At 47.7% G+C, this 20,778-nt stretch overlaps 1 protein-coding gene across 2 annotated transcripts in view; it reads right to left on the bottom strand.

Annotated features, from left to right (window-relative positions):
- ARHGAP5 (Rho GTPase activating protein 5) overlaps positions 1-20,778 on the bottom strand; it is a 259,051-nt gene that overhangs the window by 125,863 nt on the left and 112,410 nt on the right. For both annotated transcript variants that reach the window (XM_069209095.1, XM_069209096.1), the window contains one exon: positions 5,045-5,186. In XM_069209095.1, the coding sequence (XP_069065196.1) occupies positions 5,045-5,186 (142 nt within the window). The remainder of the gene's footprint in view (positions 1-5,044; positions 5,187-20,778) is intronic.

Raw genomic sequence — 20,778 nt, 5'->3', positions numbered from 1 at the left:
CTGTGCTACCATCACAGGCACAGTCCTCACCTGCTGCTCTGTGCTACCATCACAGGCACAGTCTTCACCTGCTGCTCTGTGCCACCATCACACTCACAGTCTTCACCTGCTGCTCTGTGCTACCATCACACGCACAGTCTTCACCTGCTGCTCTGTGCTACCATCACAAGCACAGTCTTCACCTGAGCTCTGTGCTACCATCACAAGCACAGTCTACACCTGCTGCTCTGTGCTACCATCACAGGCACAGACTTCACCTGCTGCTCGCTCTGTGCTACCATCAAAAGCACAGTCTACACCTGCTGCTCTGTGCTACCTTAACAGGCACAGTCTTCACCTGCTGCTCTGTGCTACCATCACAGGCAGTCTTCACCTGCTGCTCTGTGCTACCATCACAACCGCAGCCTTCACCTGCTGCTCTGTGCTACCATCAGAGGCACATTCTTCACCTGCTGCTCGCTTTGTGCTACCATCACAAGCACAGTCTTCACCTGCTGCTCTGTGCTACCATCACAACCGCAGCCTTCACCTGCTGCTCTGTGCTACCATCACAGGCACAGTCTTCACCTGCTGCTCTGTGCTACCATCACAAGCAGTCTTCAGCTGCTGCTCTGTGCTACCATCACAAGCAGTCTTCAGCTGCTGCTCTGTGCTACCATCACACACACAGTCTTCACCTGAGCTCTGTGCTACCATCACACGCACAGTCTTCACCTGAGCTCTGTGCTACCATCACAAGCACAGTCTACACCTGCTGCTCTGTGCTACAATCACAGGCACAGACTTCACCTGCTGCTCGCTCTGTGCTACCATCACAAGCACAGTCTACACCTGCTGCTCTGTGCTACCATCAGAGGCACATTCTTCACCTGCTGCTCGCTCTGTGCTACCATCACAAGCACAGTCTTCACCTGCTGCTCTGTGCTACCATCACAACCGCAGCCTTCACCTGCTGCTCTGTGCTACCATCACAGGCACAGTCTTCACCTGCTGCTCTGTGCTACCATCACCAGCAGTCTTCAGCTGCTGCTCTGTGCTACCATCACAAGCAGTCTTCAGCTGCTGCTCTGTGCTACCATCACACACACAGTCTTCAGCTGCTGCTCTGTGCTACCATCACACACACAGTCTTCAGCTGCTGCTCTGTGCTACCATCACACGCACAGTCTTCACCTGAGCTCTGTGCTACCATCACAAGCACAGTCTACACCTGCTGCTCTGTGCTACCATCACAGGCACAGACTTCACCTGCTGCTCGCTCTGTGCTACCATCACAAGCATAGTCTTCACCTGAGCTCTGTGCTACCATCACAAGCAGCCTTCACCTGCTGCTCTGTGCTACCATGACAACCACATTCTTCACCTGCTGCTCTGTGCTGCCATCACAACCACAGCCCTCACCTGCTGCTCTGTGCTGCCATCACAACCACAGCCCTCACCTGCTGCTCTGTGCTACCATCACAGGCACAGTCCTCACCTGCTGCTCTGTGCTATCATCACAGGCACAGTCCTCACCTGCTACTCTGTGCTACCATCACAAGCACAGCCCTCACCTGCTGCTCTGTGCTACCTTCACAAGCACAGCCTTCACCTGCTGCTCTGTGCTACCATCACAAGCACAGTTTTCACCTGCTGCTCTGTGCTACCATCACACGCACAGTCTTCACCTGAGCTCTGTGCTACCATCACACGCACAGTCTTCACCTGAGCTCTGTGCTACCATCACAAGCAGTCTTCACCTGCTGCTCTGTGCTACCATCACAAGCACAGTCTTTACCTGCTGCTCGCTCAGTGCTACCACCACAAGCACAGCCCTCACCTGCTGCTCAGTGCTACCATCACAAGCAGTCTTCACCTGAGCTCTGTGGTACCATCACAAGCAGTCTTCACCTGCTGCTCTGTGCTACCATCACAGGCACAGTCTTCACCTGCTGCTCGCTCTGTGCTACCATCACAGGCACAGCCTTCACTGCTGCTCACTCTGTGCTACCATCACAGGCACAGCCTTCACCTGCTGCTCTGTGCTACCATCACAGGCACAGTCCTCACCTGCTGCTCTGTGCTACCATCACAGGCACAGTCCTCACCTGCTGCTCTGTGCTACCATCACAGGCACAGTCCTCACCTGCTGCTCTGTGCTACCTTCACAGGCACAGTCTTCACCTGCTGCTCTGGGCTACCATCACAGGCACAGTCTTCACCTGCTGCTCTGTGCTACCATCACAAGCACAGTCTTCACCTGCTGCTCTGTGCTACCATCACAAGCACAGTCTTCACCTGCTGCTCTGTGCTACCATCACACGCACAGTCTTCACCTGCTGCTCTGTGCTACCATCACACGCACAGTCTTCACCTGCTGCTCTGTGCTACCATCACACGCACAGTCTTCACCTGCTGCTCTGTGCTACCATCACACGCACAGTCTACACCTGCTGCTCTGTGCTACCATCACAAGCACAGTCTTCACCTGCTGCTCTGTGCTACCATCACAAGCACAGTCTTCACCTGCTGCTCTGTGCTACCTTTGCAAGCACAATCTTCCAACCAAAACGTTCAAGAAATACATAAGTTCAAAAAACAAATTGTGGGGCACAGGTATGTTGCACTCGATGTGTAGATTGAGCATGCCACTCCCAGGGGTAGGACCAATGATCTGGCGACCTGTCAGTGCATGCCCCCCTACAGTACTCAGTGTTAAGGGTTCATTCGGGAATCTAGTGGTTTCTTCCTTAACATTAATTTTCCTTCTGACTGCAGATTTCCAGGACTTTAAGGTGAACTGATGCTTAGAATGTGAAATAAAAGGATATAAGTTGGCAGGTTTTTCCTAACGCACAACATTTAAATGACTAAGTCAACTGTGCAAACATTTCAAAGTAAATTTCAGTACTTATGAAAGCCCTTTTTTTATTTTTCTGTGGGATTTTTTTTTTTTTAATAGGATCAAAACAAATCGGAATACTTTACCCAATTTTTACAGATTGTTAATACTCTACACAGTTTTATCAGGAAAGCTGCAAGTTAGTGGAGTAGTTTTTGGACATTTCTTGGAAAGTCACTGTGTGTAGATGACAATATGTTACCACATCATGGTTTAGTAATATATTTATTAAAATTGAGTGTTTAAACAAACTGAGAAACACCCCTGCCCAGATGGCAGTATTGTTAGTAAACTAAAGAAGGCATATTGCATAGCAGAATCACCATGCATTATGGCAAATAAAACATTGACAAACCAACAGTCGTGGAAAGGCAAGACCTCTTGGCTTTGTTAATGCCTGTCCCAAGATGGTGTCAATGAGGCAGAGCCAGTGCTTAATTTAAGCCTGGGGTTTCTGGTGCTCGGCGCTGGCACTAAATTGACAACACTGGCACTCATGGCAGTCTGCCACAGGGTGATGCTGGTTGTCTAATTTATAGATCAGCAAAACAACATTTGTTTCTTAATTCAATATACTTTAAAAACGATGAATATTTGCCGCCCAAGCCATTCCTATAGCTTTAGGGGCCTGGAATGGCCTAAAATATCAAACTTGCAGGTGCATGATGGTTAGTAGTTGTGGTGCTGCTGTCTTTGGCAGCAATGGGAGGAGCAATGGGTGGTACAAGCTGCAGTGGTTTCTATCGAAGGCCCTGGCAGTTATTTACTTACAAATTAAGCACTGGAGAAAGCAACACCAGGATGTGGCTGCACAAGAAACTCGAATCCGCTCACAAGCTTGTGGGTGGCGCCACGTATCGCCTTCCCGCCATACAGCCTCCATCATCCACAACATCTGTCTTTGCTTCCGTGTCTTCCCCACTCAACGGTGGACAAGGATAGGAGTCAGGGCGGGAAAATAATCTGAGGCCTATGCTGTTACTGACCCAGTAAAATAACCGAGGGACACTCTGTGCTTTACTCTGATCAGAGAGTGGCCAAGTGTCTTGCTGGATGTCATGGGTGTTTAAATCAGGAAAAGCAGTGACTCATATGTCGTGTTCTGTCCCATGCACTGGATGTCTCGTAAAATCTGTTTTACTGTATTTTCCAAACTGAAAATATTCTTGTAGCAACACTGCTGGGAAGGTATTTCCACTATTATGACAAGTTGAATTAGAAAAAAATTGTGTTCATTCAGAAAAATACTTGTTGAGACTTGTGGGTGTGTTCTCGTCCTATACTTTGTTACAGTTAAACTTTTGTTAATAAAGAACTTTTGGTCTGTGAATTTGATGGTGCTAACTACGATGCCCCCGCTGTGGAGGGTGGAGCAGGCAGGAGCAGTGGGAGGGGGTAAGAAACAGAACCTCAATCATGTCGGGAGCAGCAGGTGGCAACAGATTAACATGAACGAATCAGCGCTTGGTCTCTGCTCCACAGCAATGATCGGAGGTGACGTTTGGCCTGTACGGACCAATAAGGTGCCTGCAAAAAGGGACGCTGCAGCCAACAAATGGCAGAGACTGGGAGGGCTCTAAGCCCTTTTCGTATACAAAAGTGTCTCACAAGAGAGACGCGTGCGCTAGCTAGGCACTCACAGGCTCAACCCTAAAAAGGGTTCTAAAATTAACTGCTCAAGTTACAATACTTTGTTTATATTTCCTAGTCTTTCTTTCAGTAATGAAATATATCATTTCTTGAATTCCAGGTGTTTCACAATGCAATGAAAGCAGAGGCAGAGCCTGGCAGCTAATCCCAACACTTGCTCCTCCTGTAAACAATGATTTGGGGACCCAATCGCTTCGATCCCTGAAAAGATCTCACAAAGACTTGCGCATGCATGGCCAACCAAAGATCTGGCACCAATGTGGTAATACAGGTTACAAAACGGGAAGCACAAATTATAATTTCTTGCGGTAGCACATCAAAGTTGACCTACTGCTATTACCAATGCCTTTTTTTCTTTTTGCAGATGCTTTTCAGCATCGATAACAAGTGTCTGGAAAGCCACATCAACAATCAACGCCTTTGTTAAGATGAGCTCTTTTGGCTTTGCTAATGCTGGTTTAATTTCCACCCAGGATATACACTTAGGGCCACATATGAACGTGCTCTTCCTACCTGTGTCCTCAATAAAGTGCACACATTTCTCCACGAAGAGCGGGACGGGCTTCTCGGCGCTCACCAGGCTCTGCAGCGGCTTCCCAAAGTAATCACTCTCCCAAATGTTACGAGAGTTGAAATCCTTAAGTCTCTTTTTGTTCTGAAACAAAAAAAAAATGTTTTAGAAAAATGGCCGCCTGAAACCAGCAGTCAAAGGCACAGACGGTCTATTTCAGAAGCCTCAGGGGCTGCATTCCTGACACTGAGAGAACTCACTATCACAACCCCTCTGGCACCAAAGACAGGATCTTCTAACAGACAGTGTCTGGAGTCCTGCTCTGTGATCAGAGCAGCCCTTGTGGTAGGCAGGAGCGGTGAGGGGAGCGGTGTGGAGAGCTGTTGGGCTAACTTTCACTTCCAGAGAACAGAGACCACAGGAAATGTTTGTTGGGACGTAAAGGAAGTGGAGCACATTTTGGGGGTTCAATTCTAAAATATAGTTCCTCTAAATCAGGTCATCTTAAAAGCTATAGCTTGGCTCGGGATGCCGTTTATCGAGTGAGACTACTACTCATACCCTAACTTACCATCTCCTGGAGTAGGGATTCAGCTCTTGCTAATCTAACTTTTGTAAGACAGGTGCAAAAAATGAACACATCTGGTAAACAAATGGAATGCAATTGTCTGAAGCTTCGAAACACCAGAGTTAAATATCAGCGTCTACCATGCACACTGCCCAGTAACCACCTACTGCCACATGACCAGATCCAGAGGTAAATAGCATCTTCCATGCACGCTGCCCAGTAACCATCTACTGCCACATGGCCTGGTCAACATGTAAATATCACCATCTGCCACACACACTGCCAAGTAACCACCTACTGCCACATGGCCTTGTACAGCCATAAATATCAGGATCTTCCATGCACACTGCCCAGTAACCACCTACTGCCAGATGGCCTGGTCCAGAGGTAAATATCAGCATCTATTCTACCACACACACTGCCCAGTAACCACCTACTGCCGCATGGCCTGGTCCAGAGGGAATTATCAGCACCTGCCACGCACACTGGCCAGTAACCACCTACTGCCACATGGCCTGGTCCAGTGGTAAATAGCATCTGCCACACACACTGCCCAGTAACCACCTACTGCCACATGGCCTTGTACAGCCATAAATATCAGGATCACCAGGTAAAGCTCAGAGACCGCAGTGGTCAAAAGTGTCGCTTGTAGACAACGAACCACAGAGGTCAGGACTGACCCTGCCAGTGGTTCAGTGGCTCCAGGAGAGGGTATGCTCTGCACAGCGCCTCCTGTGGAGTGCCACTGCCCCACTGCGACCACTACCTCGGCCTGCCGCAGATGGTGGCACACACAGCTATTCCGTTACTTTGCTTTACCGATATAAAATGTTTTCTGGGACTGTCCGTGCTCACTGATAGAACTAGGACAGTTCCAGGTTCTACTCTTGGCCAACAGAAGAGCTGGCCTGCCACCTAATCATCTATGTCACCTACTAAATGTTTTTTTTTTTTTTCTTTCCAAACACATTTGACACCGCAGTCCTGATCTAAAGGGGTATCCATTTGCTACAAAATTTCATCAAAATTCGATGGGGAAGAGGTTATTCTACATCTTACAATGTTTTCACCAATGTCACTGGCCCCTGGTGCTGCAATTTGCCACTAAAAACCCGGCTCCCCATTGTAGACAAATACATATATTTATAATGGAAGTGGATAAGGACTCAGCCATTAAATTATACATAGAAAAATCCATACAATTAAACCAAGTTTTTACTTCAATTTCAGGTGAAACCTCACTATAATTCGAGGTAATTAAACCTAATTAGCAAGTCTTATTTTTAATAGGATCATTAGCGCCATAATTCATGTTGACATTATTACAACACCTGCACTGTAATCAGTTTGTGAAGGTTCAGAGACTACTTATCGTTCCCCTCAATATACAAAAGTTGCGCGTTACCCAATGAAGGTTGAAGACCCCAGGAGCGGGGAAGGCCTGTGAGAAGATGGACAACCTCAACTGTGAGGGCCTGATAGAACTTGGCAATGCTGATGGAAGGCTGAGCAGGAGAGCCGTGCTCACCAAAAGGGAGGACTTTCACATGGCATTGCCCGGAGGGGATGTGAAGCCCTCATTCTTGAAGCCCAGGGACACTCCACCGATCCTCAAGATCCATCCTTCCATACCAGAGTCAAGATGCCCTGCTTGAACTACTTCTCCTGTAGACCACGTAAGGATGATGAGATATATGGCTTACCAACCCTTTCCTCGTTGGCCCACAGCAATAACGCAATAGTTTCTTCCAGGAGAGCTCATCTCTAGGAGAAAGAGGTCCGAGTAGGCGCAGAAGGAAAAGGGACCAAGGGGGGTAGGGTAGCAGGGGCGTGCAAACTTCAGTGATAATGGGAGTGAGTACCCTTAATGTTTTAATCTGGTGGATCAGAGGCCCATGGTGCAGTGTCCAATCTCCCCTCATTTCAGCATTCTGGCAGACCCAAAAGAGTGGTGTGATGAGTCTCCTGACAAGTGTTTTACATGATTATCTACTTTTCACCAAAAGAATACTTTGGGTGCAGACGGTCTACCTAAACTAGTACTCCTTTCACATGGACGGCTACCCTTATCACTACTAGGTCATGACATTACAGTAAGGAAATGCATCTTTTTGTATGGTCACACCCACCCCCTTGCAGTTTCTGGGCTGATGCTGCTGGTTTTTCTACTCTGGGACTGCACTGAGAACGGATAACAAGACCTCAGTGCCTTGACCCCAAAACGCATAATGTTACGCTGTTTATACCCAATTGTCATAGGCTAACTTACCTGTAGGCTCCTAACATATGGTACCAAGGGTCTGCAAGTTAAGAGTCTCACCTCAGGGACTGCAGCACTGGTTGTCCCAACCTTGGTGTGACAAAGGTAAAACAAGTCTCCCAGTCTGCCACTGCCGACTGGAGAGCAGTTTCGAACTGCTAGCGTGACTTTGCCATGGCAAAGAAAAATGTGCCTTTGAACCATGTGTAAGTCACCCCTATGGAAGGCCTGCCAAACCTTAAGGTAGGATACAGCATATTTCGTGGGGAGAACATATATTTTACATGTTCTGGCACTAAAAAGGCAAAATTGTTGTTTTTGCTGTGGAAAGACTTGGTCGCCCCACTGGCAAGTACAGGGTTACAGTCTGGCCCCTCAGTTAAACTAACTCCTGAACAGTACTTCTAAAGGTGGTACTCCACGTTATCAAACAACTTGCTACATTAAGCCCAACTTGATTCCCGAATCAAAATTAATGTGACAAGTTACAGTGTACAACTTTTACAAAGTTGCCACTTTGGTACTTTCAATCTCCTCTGTCCTTCATAGTTACACAAGGAGTCCTGAACCAGAGAGAGCTTTCTGCCCTCCTAGTGAGATGTATTAATGACTGCCAGGAAAGGAGACAATAGGAGCCTGCACTGGAGAGAGGTTTTAACTCCCTCTTGCGGGAAGCCACATGGATGTTGGCCCAAAAGTGAGCTTCAAAACTAAAGCCTTTGAAGAGCAAATGGGGAACACTTGGGAGAGGGGCAGCGACATCGCTTAGGCAGACTAGCTGGCACCCAGGAAGGAGAAGGGAAATCTGTTGTCAAACTGGTTTTCAGGAGTGTATACCCCTTTGGTAGCCACACCTCTGGGTTGGGCTGGAGAGCTCTGAACACCAAGACATGGGTTCTGCCATGTTGAGAGTGGTCCGAATGGTGTGTTTTGGGATAGCCAGATGCCACAGTTCCCAGGAAGTGCAACCACATCCTACCCAGGAGGTGCTACTGCATCCTAATTTGAGGGCATGTTTCTGAACATAAATAGGGCACTCCTGGCACGCAGAAATCAGGTCTCGACTGGTCTGGAAGGAGGACCAAAGGAGGACCGCCCTTCTGCCCTGTGGAACCAGCAAAGAGAGGCTGCACCGGTGTGGACTACACCTACCGAGCCTGCTGGATAGCAAAGAGGGACTGTGCTTGATGTGCCCTGCCATGGAGAAGTCCAGATAAAGCAAACAGTCTCCAAGGATCAGTTGGCTGATCCTCTGTTCACAGCACAGGACCACAACAGCTGAGAAGTCTGCTGGGGCAAGTTTGTAGCCCAGAATCTGCAGACAGCTGACAACCGCCACCGCAGAGAACCAGAGATCAGGACCCGACACTCAAAGCTGACCCAAGTTCACTGAGCCCGGGAGATAATCGCCTAGGGAAAGATCTGGCTGTGATTGAGATATGGGGAGACTAGATTTCTACCACTGTTTAATGTTCCACCAGATCTAAACTGCGACTTTCGCACCTTGCGGTTCATTTTTTGAGGTGAGAGTCGCTAAGAAGTGCAGACCAAACTCATCAATGGCACGTTAGTTGTGGTATGCACCCTATATGTGGCCTAGGCTGCTGTTAATCATAAAACATTATAGTCTATTAAATCAAACACAAGAGAAGCTTTTGTACAGCTCGCATCCTCAACTCATGTATTTCAAGGTGCTCTCATACGCGAGAATGAATGAAAAGGAAGATAAAATATAACAATCGCCCGGGAACACACAATTTTGTCAAGCGGGGAGGCTGGGGCTGGTCCCAGGATTCCTGGTTTCACACTGTGCAACTCAGCCACTAGATGGGTAGCTTTTTCACTATTACATTTTTCCATGAAAAGTTAATGCTTCGTCTTGAATGTTTGGCATAGGAGGTTGGAGTGTGGGTGGCGGTTACAGCGTGGCCGACAGAAGCCACATCAAGGTTTGGCTAATTTTTGGCTCAAGGATCCAAGAGAACTCGCTTAGAGCCAGGCATCTGGCTCAAGCATGGCTTGAGCCTTCAGGGGCTTGTCCTCCTCTATTAAATAATGACAATTAAGGAGACAAACGCATAGGAAGGCCCTGGTTTGACCATGATCCAGCAATAAGGTGCTGCAGGAGTACCAGGACACAGTGCAGGGCTCCTTGTTTCAAGGTTCATACCTTTCTCACTAATTCACATTTTACTGTGTAGTAGGAGCCTGGGTGGTCTCTCCCCATTGGTAAAATCAAGTGATGGCTGGTTTACCGTCCTGCTTTTGTCACACACCTACAATAAGTGTTTAGTTGGGTTAAGGTATTCATATCCATGTTAAAAGAAAAGAACAGAGAAATAGGTTCAAAAAGTGATTGCAGAAGAGCAGACAATTAGTCATAAGGGAAGGCTGAGATAATAAGAAATTATTTCTTCTGGTCCATATTTTTAGGCCCCTGGAAAAAGATTTGCCAGGGACACAACCCAGAGCCTATAGGGAATCCTTTCACCCTGCAGAGCATGGCCTGGATGGTGGACAGAGGCTCTCCTGACTGCAGAAGACAGGTGCTCTGTGATGAAACGGGTGGAACATAGGTGTGAACTCCCACCCCAGTCCGGGGTAAGCGTTCCGCACAGGCGAGAGGCAGTAACTTCAGACATCGGTGACGTATCCCAGAGTGTGCCTCTAATGGCGCCATCATTGGGGCAACAAGGCACCTTGGTGCACACTGGACCTCAGAATATCCATGTTTACTCTCAGGGCTTTAAGTGGGCAGAGTCCTGCCAGAGCTCAGCACCGCCAGCAATAAAAAGCAGGTGCCGAGACGGGTCCCTGTCGGCTCTCCATTATTGCCCTCACCCTCGTGATAAAAAAAGAAATCTTAACTCAGCAGCAGCCCCCCCTTCACTGCCTTTGATGTAACTTCAAAGAGACTCATTGTAGTTCTTTCACAGTCTCATCATTTCAGAACTGAACCATCTTCAATATTATATGCAACAAAGCCATTGTTTTCACATATTTATCTTAAGAAACCAACAATCACTGACAAATTCAATAGTCTTGGCATGTTGTAGGTGTAATGTTACTTGTAATATATATCTGGATGCAATGACACAAAGAAGCAGCCAAATATCAGTTGACAGCACCCTATGCTAAGGACAGATTTTTAGTTTACATGTTTTAAGCCACACCATTAATTATAGAGACCACCCCCCCTTTCAGACACCTAATCCCCCACCCCCGTTTTTTAAATCTCACCTAAAACCTTGTTTACTCAGTCAAGAATGGGCTGGGAGTGTAGAAGAGGGCCCATGGGCAGTGCTGAGGTCCAAAGACGATGAAATAAACAAATGTGCGATAAAAGGAAAGGCGAGCAGGGATCTCAGAATAACTCCAGCCACAGGAAACACAGCAGCTGCACAAGCCATCCGTAGGGGGAACAGCTGGAGGATGTCTGATAAAACCACTTATATAAAAGGGAGCAAATATAAGTGAATGTCCTTGCGGGAGACCTCAGAGCATCGTGCTCACCGGAAGCACAGCAGGGGGGGGGATATATCCAGGCCCCAAGTGGTGGGGCGTGTCAGGGTTACACAGTCCATTGTGGGCTTCCGACATCTCCAAGAACCTACATGTGAATCGAGTACTCTCTCCAAGGACTCAAGACCTGGGTGTTCGAATGAACAGATCACCACGAAAAAGTTAGCCACTCCAGCTCCTCTTGAGACTCTCACGGATCATTTATTGCACTTTATATATACTGATTGATTGAAGTCTACTCCTAGGGCTACAGCTCACCTCAGACAAAATGCACATACTTCTGGTGTTTTTATGCATAAGCCTAGTTATACCTCTTTGTCTAACTCTATGGCCACAGCTCATTCCACGTAATAATGACTACCTCTAAACATAAACCTCTGGCGTGCCCATACATCAGCCTAGTCCTACCTCCATGTCTACTCCTAGTGCCACAGCTCACCCCAGACAAGGTCTGCCTCGAAACATACACCTCTCGCACAGCTTTACACAACCCTAGTTCCAAGGGGGTGGGGGGTGGAGATGGGGGGGTGGGGTTTGGGTGGAGTCAACGGCCCAGGAAGGTCCAGTCACATTCGTGGTGAGCACCCACACAGCTTCTAGAACAGAACTTTTTTTACTCTTGGGTCACATTTCCAGCAGTTGATGGGAACACAAATACATTTCACACATATACAGTTGTGAACGCGCCGGGACAATACAGAGCGTACACATATTTAGAGATTCTTCTATCTTATCAAGAACATAATAATTGGCTTGATGGCACCCTACCCCATACAATATTACGAGTAAGGTTAGGTCCACTAAGTAATGACGGTCCTACCTGGCCTTCATTGGCCACCTATACAGCACATCCTGCGGTTGGAAATTTTGCGGTAGCTGAGGTTCGTCGCTTATACATTGAGTTAATAGCAATATATAGACGATTAGTACAGTTCGTGATGCAAACATTAAAAACAAACCCAGCACGTGCTGCTCCAGCACACCAACATGCAGTAACACCAGGTATAAATCCTGCGACTGTACATTCGATTATGGGTAAAGTACCAGCCAAACGAGAAGAAAGTCAGTTTTGGTTAGCACAAAAACTTGATACGCTGGAGGCAGTATTTCCCCATACGGGACCTCAGGATAAACATAGAATATTAACGATGTGCTTGCCATTTGGGATGGTCCCTACAGTAGAAAACTGTAATACCTGGGGTACGGTATTTGCCACGCTCTACACAACTGCACACGGTACACCGACACTTGCCAATTTACCGGAAGTGCTGAAACAAATTCAAGATGAATGTGGGGCTGCCCCGGCCCTAGATTTGGGGATGCAATTGATGGGCAATTTTTCCACAGTGTCCTCAATCATTTTAAGTAACCTTAAAGGGGAAGCAGTGACGCTTGCAGTGCGCATGTGGCTTCATGACGTTCCGCAACAAGACCAAGAACGAGAGCTGCCTAAAATAATAGCGGAAACATATTCAAGTATCGATGAGATAGCCTAGGGGCCAGACCACAAAAATCTAAATTCCAGGGTAAATCAAATAAAGATAACTCCAAACAACAACCTGAGGGTAATAAACACTGGGATAAAAAGCAACAAATGCCTAAAAAAGAAAGGGGAGAATCTCCACGTACGGAGACCCCACAGAATAGGTGTGATCTCAGAAATAGAGATAATATCAGAACGCCTGATAGATATCAATATACTGATACACGCCAATCTCGTTCCTTTCAGGACTCATCGGAAAAGAGAAATGAGAGAGGTGGGCGATCAGAGCAAAGAACAGAGTACGTGAAACCGAGACAGGAAGCCCAACGCTCTTCGGAGGTTTCTGTTAAAAAGGAAGAGAAACCTGCCCAACAAAAACAACAATTTAAAAAGAAATAAGTGGCAGCAGTCGCAGTTCGACATGCCACACAGGAAGAGGGAGATTCCAACCAGGGAACCACAACTGTACCCTGAATGCTTCGCTGTAGATGCTAACGGAGACTACGGGCCTTTGCTCAGGTATGAGGAATGATGTCCTCCCGGGGGAACCTGAAAGGCAGGATTAGAGCTTAACTAGCCGTGCTCAAAATATGATTTAGACAGAAAATAGTCCATTGATTATAGTGGCAATATGATAGCATTATTCTTATGCTTCACTCTTATCGTCACCATTTTAATATTGTTGTGTTGTGTCGTTCTGGTTATTGCAGCTCACGCTTTGCTATCTAAAATGCAGTTGTTTAATAAACCAATCTTTAAAACTTATACTGCTTTTATTGTCATTTATATATAAGACCGAATTCTGAATGAGAGAACAGGGGCGACCTGAGTGACCACGCCTTCCCTGAGAAGTATGATATGCCATCGCTCGGCTGCCCAATCATCTCTACCTTTCGGGATCGATGAGGCACTGCTAGTTAGCCGGAGCAAAACACGGATTCGGAGCGACAGGTGTCACCCACCATGGGTCAGACTCAGTTATTTGCTAGTAAGTGTGCTGTGAGAGGTTGTCTCATATTAACAGCTATTTGTACATGTTGGGGATTTGCCATAATAGTAACACTATGAGTTCAGAGAAGGCACGCCAAAATGGGGTTTCCTTTTAAGGTTCAAGCTTGAACAACCACCAGCTGTAATAGGATTACCTACACACCTGTGGTGGAAATCCTCAATACAACGGACGCCTCTGCATACGGTATTGAGGTGCCATTATATATAATGGGACAGAGATACTGCGGAGGACCAGAAAATTAGAGCCTGACCAAATGTTGGCGGCGCATTCCGTAGCCACTTCTGCCTAGAATCCAAAACGTCTTCAATTTGGAAAAAGACAAGTCCTCGGACAGTTAATTTAGATAGTTTAAAAACCTTCAGCTGAATTGTCATTCAGTGAGTCTCCTGTCAAGTGAAACAAAGGAGGGTCAGTCATCTAAAGTAACCTTCTTGCCCAGCTGCCTGCCTGCCTGAAAGAAATGCAGATATGAGCTATCAGTTAATCTGCAAAAATGTAAACAGTAATATGCAAGTGTAAAAGATGCTTAGGAGACGGTTCTGACTTTAATTGATTGAATCACTGGAGCTTTGTGATGACAAAGATGTATTCTTTTTGAGTTGTAGTAAAAAGGGTAAACAGAACAGTGAAGTGTTTAATTGTAATTGTATTTACATTGTGTTTACTACCCCTAAGGAGGTGTTGAAGAGACAATGATATTTAAAAAAAAAAAAAAAAAAATGTACTACTATGGTCTGGGAATCACTAAAATCTATATTTTGGAAGCACTATTTTACAGTAAAACATTTTGCACATTTTGTAGTAGCATATTTTATAATGCGTGTAATGCAAATATAAAATAAAATAATAACTTACATATTCACAGTGCTTTCCGTCACAGGCTGTGCCTCGTAGCACAAAAAATTCAAAAGTCACTATTCTCCACTGCACCAACCAAGATTTAACTATGCGGCCCTCTGGTTACACACATACCCCCTGCAGTGCATTTCCTAATAGAGGTTTCATAATGTACTATATGGCATTTCCCACAGAGTAACAACTTGTTTAATTAATTTAAGCTGCCTATTATCTTATATGTAGCTACCTGGCGGTGAAGGCCCTAAAAACTGAAGTCAACAACAGCAGCAAACTAATATAACCGGGAGTGAGTTTTTGCTAAAACAGAAGCGTTTGTTTTCATTTAGTTAAAAATGAAACCCTTTTTTTTTTTTTAGAAAAAAAACGATTGAAAGACAATTAAGGGACCACTTCCTTTCCTAGACATAAAGGAAACATCCTACTTTGGCCTTAAAGATCATCATTAATGATTATAAATGGTATGTTTTAATTATGATGAATGATATTTGGCAACCTCCAGTACCTTGCAGTTGTAAAGGCCAAGTCATCAGCATCCTAAGTAATATAGTGTGGTTCTCTTCGGATGCTATGCACTAATGTTGCAGCCTATACATTAGAGTCATTATACCCAGGGCCACTGGAATTATGCGATTGTGCCGCGATTGTCACATAATTACAGATTTGCCACACAATCCATAATTTGCCACATAATCTGCTGATTTTCACAAAAAAATCCTTTGTGTATAGCTCAAATGGTTCAAAAGTTACTAAAAGGCAGCAACATGTTGCAGCGCTGCAGAGGGTCCTTTACAAAGCAGGACTGGTCATATTTTTGTTGCTTATTGCTATATTTGGGTGCTAAACTGGTATTAAGGAGGTTCAACCACAGATTGACCATCTCTCTGGAGAAAAATAGGCACATCCATCACATTAGTTCAGAAAGGTGTTATCATCTAAATAAGTTTTGCCAAATTATGTTTTGTTAGTGAAAAAAGGACCATTGAGTATTTTGGGGTAATTCTTTTTGGAGACTTTTTGTTTGAGCTGTGTGGTAAGCCTCTGCACCGAACCACAATCACCCACTAACATTTGGTTTGCTAAACACTGATAATGTTATTTTTCCACCGTAAAAATAATTTGCTGTGGGAATTGGGGGGCGTTTATGGTCGTCAATGATGAGAATTTTTTTCAGGAGATGGTCCTTATGCCTGAAACTTTAGGCAGGGGGGTCTTGCATTGAAACGTCTGAAGACCTCTGCTCTAGTTCTACCTCCCCTCTACTCTTAGGGCCACAGCGTGACCCCAGTCTAGGACTGCCCTGAGGACATCTCGTTCAACCTCTGTTCTTACCTCTACTGGAGACCACTGGAGAATGCATAACGTGTAGCCTCTGAGCGGGCAAGCATCACATATAGAGCGCACAGTGCAGGCCGGTGATTGTGGGGAGCACGCAACTCTCAAGCGCTACATTAGGTCCTAAACGCACTACAGAAGTTGGTGCATGGGACACCAGGCCGTGTGTGTGGGGAGCATCCAGCTATAAGTAATGACCCAGAGGGGGTCCTCAGATTATAACTATTCATTGGGGGCCCCTGGATTCCAGCAATGATTCAGTGGGGGTCCACAGAAGTCAAAAGGTTAAGAAACGCTTTTCTACACTTTGTCACAATCACACTACTGCAGTCAGTGCATGGGAGCACAGGCCTGGGTGTTCAATTAAAAGTCATTGGGTTTTTATTTATTTATTTTTAAAGACGCTCCCAAAACGAGTCCCATACAAAAGCAGCCGAGGTAACAGTTTTTCGGTCACTTCATAACCAACCATTGTGGAGAAACAAATCTCAAGCGCAAAAGAGCTGCAGCGCTCAGGTGCATTTTGCAGCCTTTATGGCATGCTAGCTGTTTTTCCCAGCTCCCAATTCGAATAGATATCACAACATCACCTTCGACCTGGAACACTGAGTAACCACTTTCAACACAACTCAGATGTGTCAGGGCTGGATAAATCACAACCACTGAAAGAGCACCCTACCCTGGACACCGGTGCACCCAACATTTCAGAGCGAGCTCAGAACTGCGGTCCAATACCCACTCCCTGACATCACTAAACACTCTGAACCAAGGCCACACGTGCCCACACCCAGTGTGACTGGAACACACTAAACCAACAGCCACCTGTACCCCACACACACTGTGACTTACAGGGATACCCTGGACCGCACTAAACCAACAGCCACCGGTACCCCCACACCTAGTGCGACTTACGGGATACCCCTGGACCACACTAAACCAACAGCCACCTGTACCCCACACTTAGGGTGACTTACAGGGATACCCTGGACCGCACTAAACCACAGCCACCCGTACCCCACACCTAGTGTGACTTACAGGGATACCCTGGACCGCACTAAACAACAGCCACCCGTACCCACACCTAGTGCGACTTACAGGATACCCTGGACCACACTAAACAGCCACCTGTACCCACACCTAGTGCGACTTACAGGGATACACTTGGACCGCACTAAACCAACAGCCACCCGTACCCCACACCTAGTGTGACTTACAGGGATACACTTGGACCGTACTAAACCAACAGGCACCCATACCCACACCTAGTGCGTCTTACAGGGATACCCTGGACCGCACTAAACAACAGCCACCCGTACCCACACCTAGTGCGACTTACAGGGATACACTTGGACCGCACTAAACCAACAGGCACCCATACCCACACCTAGTGTGACTTACAGGGATACCCTGGACCGCACTAAACCATAGCCAGCTGTACCCCACACACAGTGTGACTTACAGGGATACCGTGGACCGCACTAAACCAACAGCCACCTGTACCCCACACCTAGTGCGACTTACAGGGATACCCCTGGACCACACTAAACCAACAGCCACCCGTACCCACACCTAGTGTAACTTACAGGATACCCTGGACCACACTAAACAACAGCCACCTGTACCCCCACACCTAGTGCGACTTACAGGATACCCTGGACCGCACTAAACCAACAGCCACCTGTACCCCACACCTAGTGCGACTTACGGGATACCCCTGGACCACACTAAACCAACTGCCACCTGTACCCCACACTTAGGGTGACTTACAGGGATACCCTGGACCGCACTAAACCACAGCCACCCGTACCCCACACCTAGTGTGACTTACAGGGATACCCTGGACCGCACTAAACAACAGCCACCCGTACCCACACCTAGTGCGACTTACAGGATACCCTGGACCACACTAAACAACAGCCACCTGAACCCACACCTAGTGCGACTTACAGGGATACACTTGGACCGCACTAAACCAACAGCCACCCGTACCCCACACCTAGTGTGACTTACAGGGATACCCTTGGACCGTACTAAACCAACAGGCACCCATACCCACACCTAGTGCGTCTTACAGGGATACCCTGGACCGCACTAAACAACAGCCACCCGTACCCACACCTAGTGCGACTTACAGGGATACACTTGGACCGCACTAAACCAACAGGCACCCATACCCACACCTAGTGTGACTTACAGGGATACCCTGGACCGCACTAAACCACAGCCAGCTGTACCCCACACACAGTGTGACTTACAGGGATACCGTGGACCGCACTAAACCAACAGCCACCTGTACCCCACACCTAGCGCGACTTACAGGGATACCCCTGGACCACACTAAACCAACAGCCACCCGTACCCACACCTAGTGTAACTTACAGGATACCCTGGACCACACTAAACAACAGCCACCTGTACCCCCACACCTAGTGCGACTTACAGGATACCCTGGACCGCACTAAACCAACAGCCACCTGTACCCCACACCTAGTGCGACTTACAGGGATACCGTGGACAGCACTAAACCAACAGCCACCCGTACCCCACAACTAGTGTGACTTACAGGGATACCCTGGACCGCACTAAACAACAGCCACCTGTACCTACACCTAGTGCGACTTACAGGATACCCTGGACCACACTAAACCAACAGCCACCCATACCCACACCTAGTGTAACTTACAGGATACCCTGGACCACACTAAACAACAGCCACCTGTACCCACACCTAGTGCGACTTACAGAGATACACTTGGACCGCACTAAACCAACAGCCAGCTGTACCCCACACCTAGTGCGTCTTACACGGATACCCCTGGACCACACTAAACCAACAGGCACCCACACCTAGTGTGACTTACAGAGATACACTTGGACCGCACTAAACAACAGCCACCTGTACCCACACCTAGTGCGACTTACAGGGATACACTTGGACCGCACTAAACCAACAGCCACCTGTACCCCACACCTAGTGTGACTTACAGGGATACCCTGGACCGCACTAAACCACAGCCAGCTGTACCCCACACACAGTGTGACTTACAGGGATACCGTGGACCGCACTAAACCAACAGCCACCTGTACCCCACACCTAGCGCGACTTACAGGGATACCCCTGGACCACACTAAACCAACAGCCACCCGTACCCACACCTAGTGTAACTTACAGGATACCCTGGACCACACTAAACAACAGCCACCTGTACCCCCACACCTAGTGCGACTTACAGGATACCCTGGACCGCACTAAACCAACAGCCACCTGTACCCCACACCTAGTGCGACTTACAGGGATACCGTGGACAGCACTAAACCAACAGCCACCCGTACCCCACAACTAGTGTGACTTACAGGGATACCCTGGACCGCACTAAACAACAGCCACCTGTACCTACACCTAGTGCGACTTACAGGATACCCTGGACCACACTAAACCAACAGCCACCCATACCCACACCTAGTGTAACTTACAGGATACCCTGGACCACACTAAACAACAGCCACCTGTACCCACACCTAGTGCGACTTACAGAGATACACTTGGACCGCACTAAACCAACAGCCAGCTGTACCCCACACCTAGTGCGTCTTACACGGATACCCCTGGACCACACTAAACCAACAGGCACCCACACCTAGTGTGACTTACAGAGATACACTTGGACCGCACTAAACAACAGCCACCTGTACCCACACCTAGTGCGACTTACAGGGATACACTTGGACCGCACTAAACCAACAGCCACCTGTACCCCACACCTAGTGCGACTTACAGGGATACACTTGGACCGCACTAAACCAACAGCCACCCGTACCCACACCTAGTGTGACTTACAGGGATACACTTGGACCGCACTAAACCATCAGCCACCCGTACCCACACCTACTGCGACTTACAGGGATACCCTGGACCACACTAAACAACAGCCAGCTGTACCCTACTCACAGTGTAACTTACAGGATACCCTGGACCGCACTAAACAGCCAGCTGTACCCCACACCTAGTGTGACTTACAGGGTACCCTGGACCGCACTAAACCAACAGCCACCTGTACCCCACACCTAGTGTGACTTACAGGGATACCGTGGACCGCACTAAACCAACAGCCACCCGTACCCCACACACAGTGACTTACAGGGATACCCTGGACCACACTAAACCAACAGCCACCCGTACCCACACCTAGTGTGACTTACAGGGATACCCTGGACCGCACTAAACCACAGCCAGCTGTACCCCACACACAGTGTGACTTACAGGGATACCCCTGGACCGCACTAAACCAACAGCCACCCGTACCCCACACACAGTGTGACTTACAGGGATACCCTGGACCACACTAAACCAACAGCCACCCGTACCCACACCTAGTGTGACTTACAGGGATACCCTGGACCGCACTAAACCACAGCCAGCTGTACCCCACACACAGTGTGACTTACAGGGATACACTTGGACCACACTAAACCAACAGGCACCTGTACCCCACAGCTAGTGTGACTTACAGGTATACCCCTGGACCGCACTAAACAGCCAGCTGTACCCCACACCTAGTGTGACTTACAGGGTACCCTGGACCACACTAAACCAACAGCCACCTGTACCCCACACCTAGTGTGACTTACAGGTATACCCCTGGACCACACTAAACAGCCAGCTGTACCCCACACCTAGTGTGACTTACAGGGTACCCTGGA

Source organism: Pleurodeles waltl, chromosome 9 (genome assembly GCF_031143425.1).
Source record: "Pleurodeles waltl isolate 20211129_DDA chromosome 9, aPleWal1.hap1.20221129, whole genome shotgun sequence".
Lineage (NCBI taxonomy): Eukaryota > Metazoa > Chordata > Amphibia > Caudata > Salamandridae > Pleurodeles > Pleurodeles waltl.
This window is presented reverse-complemented; position numbering and strand designations above follow the sequence as displayed.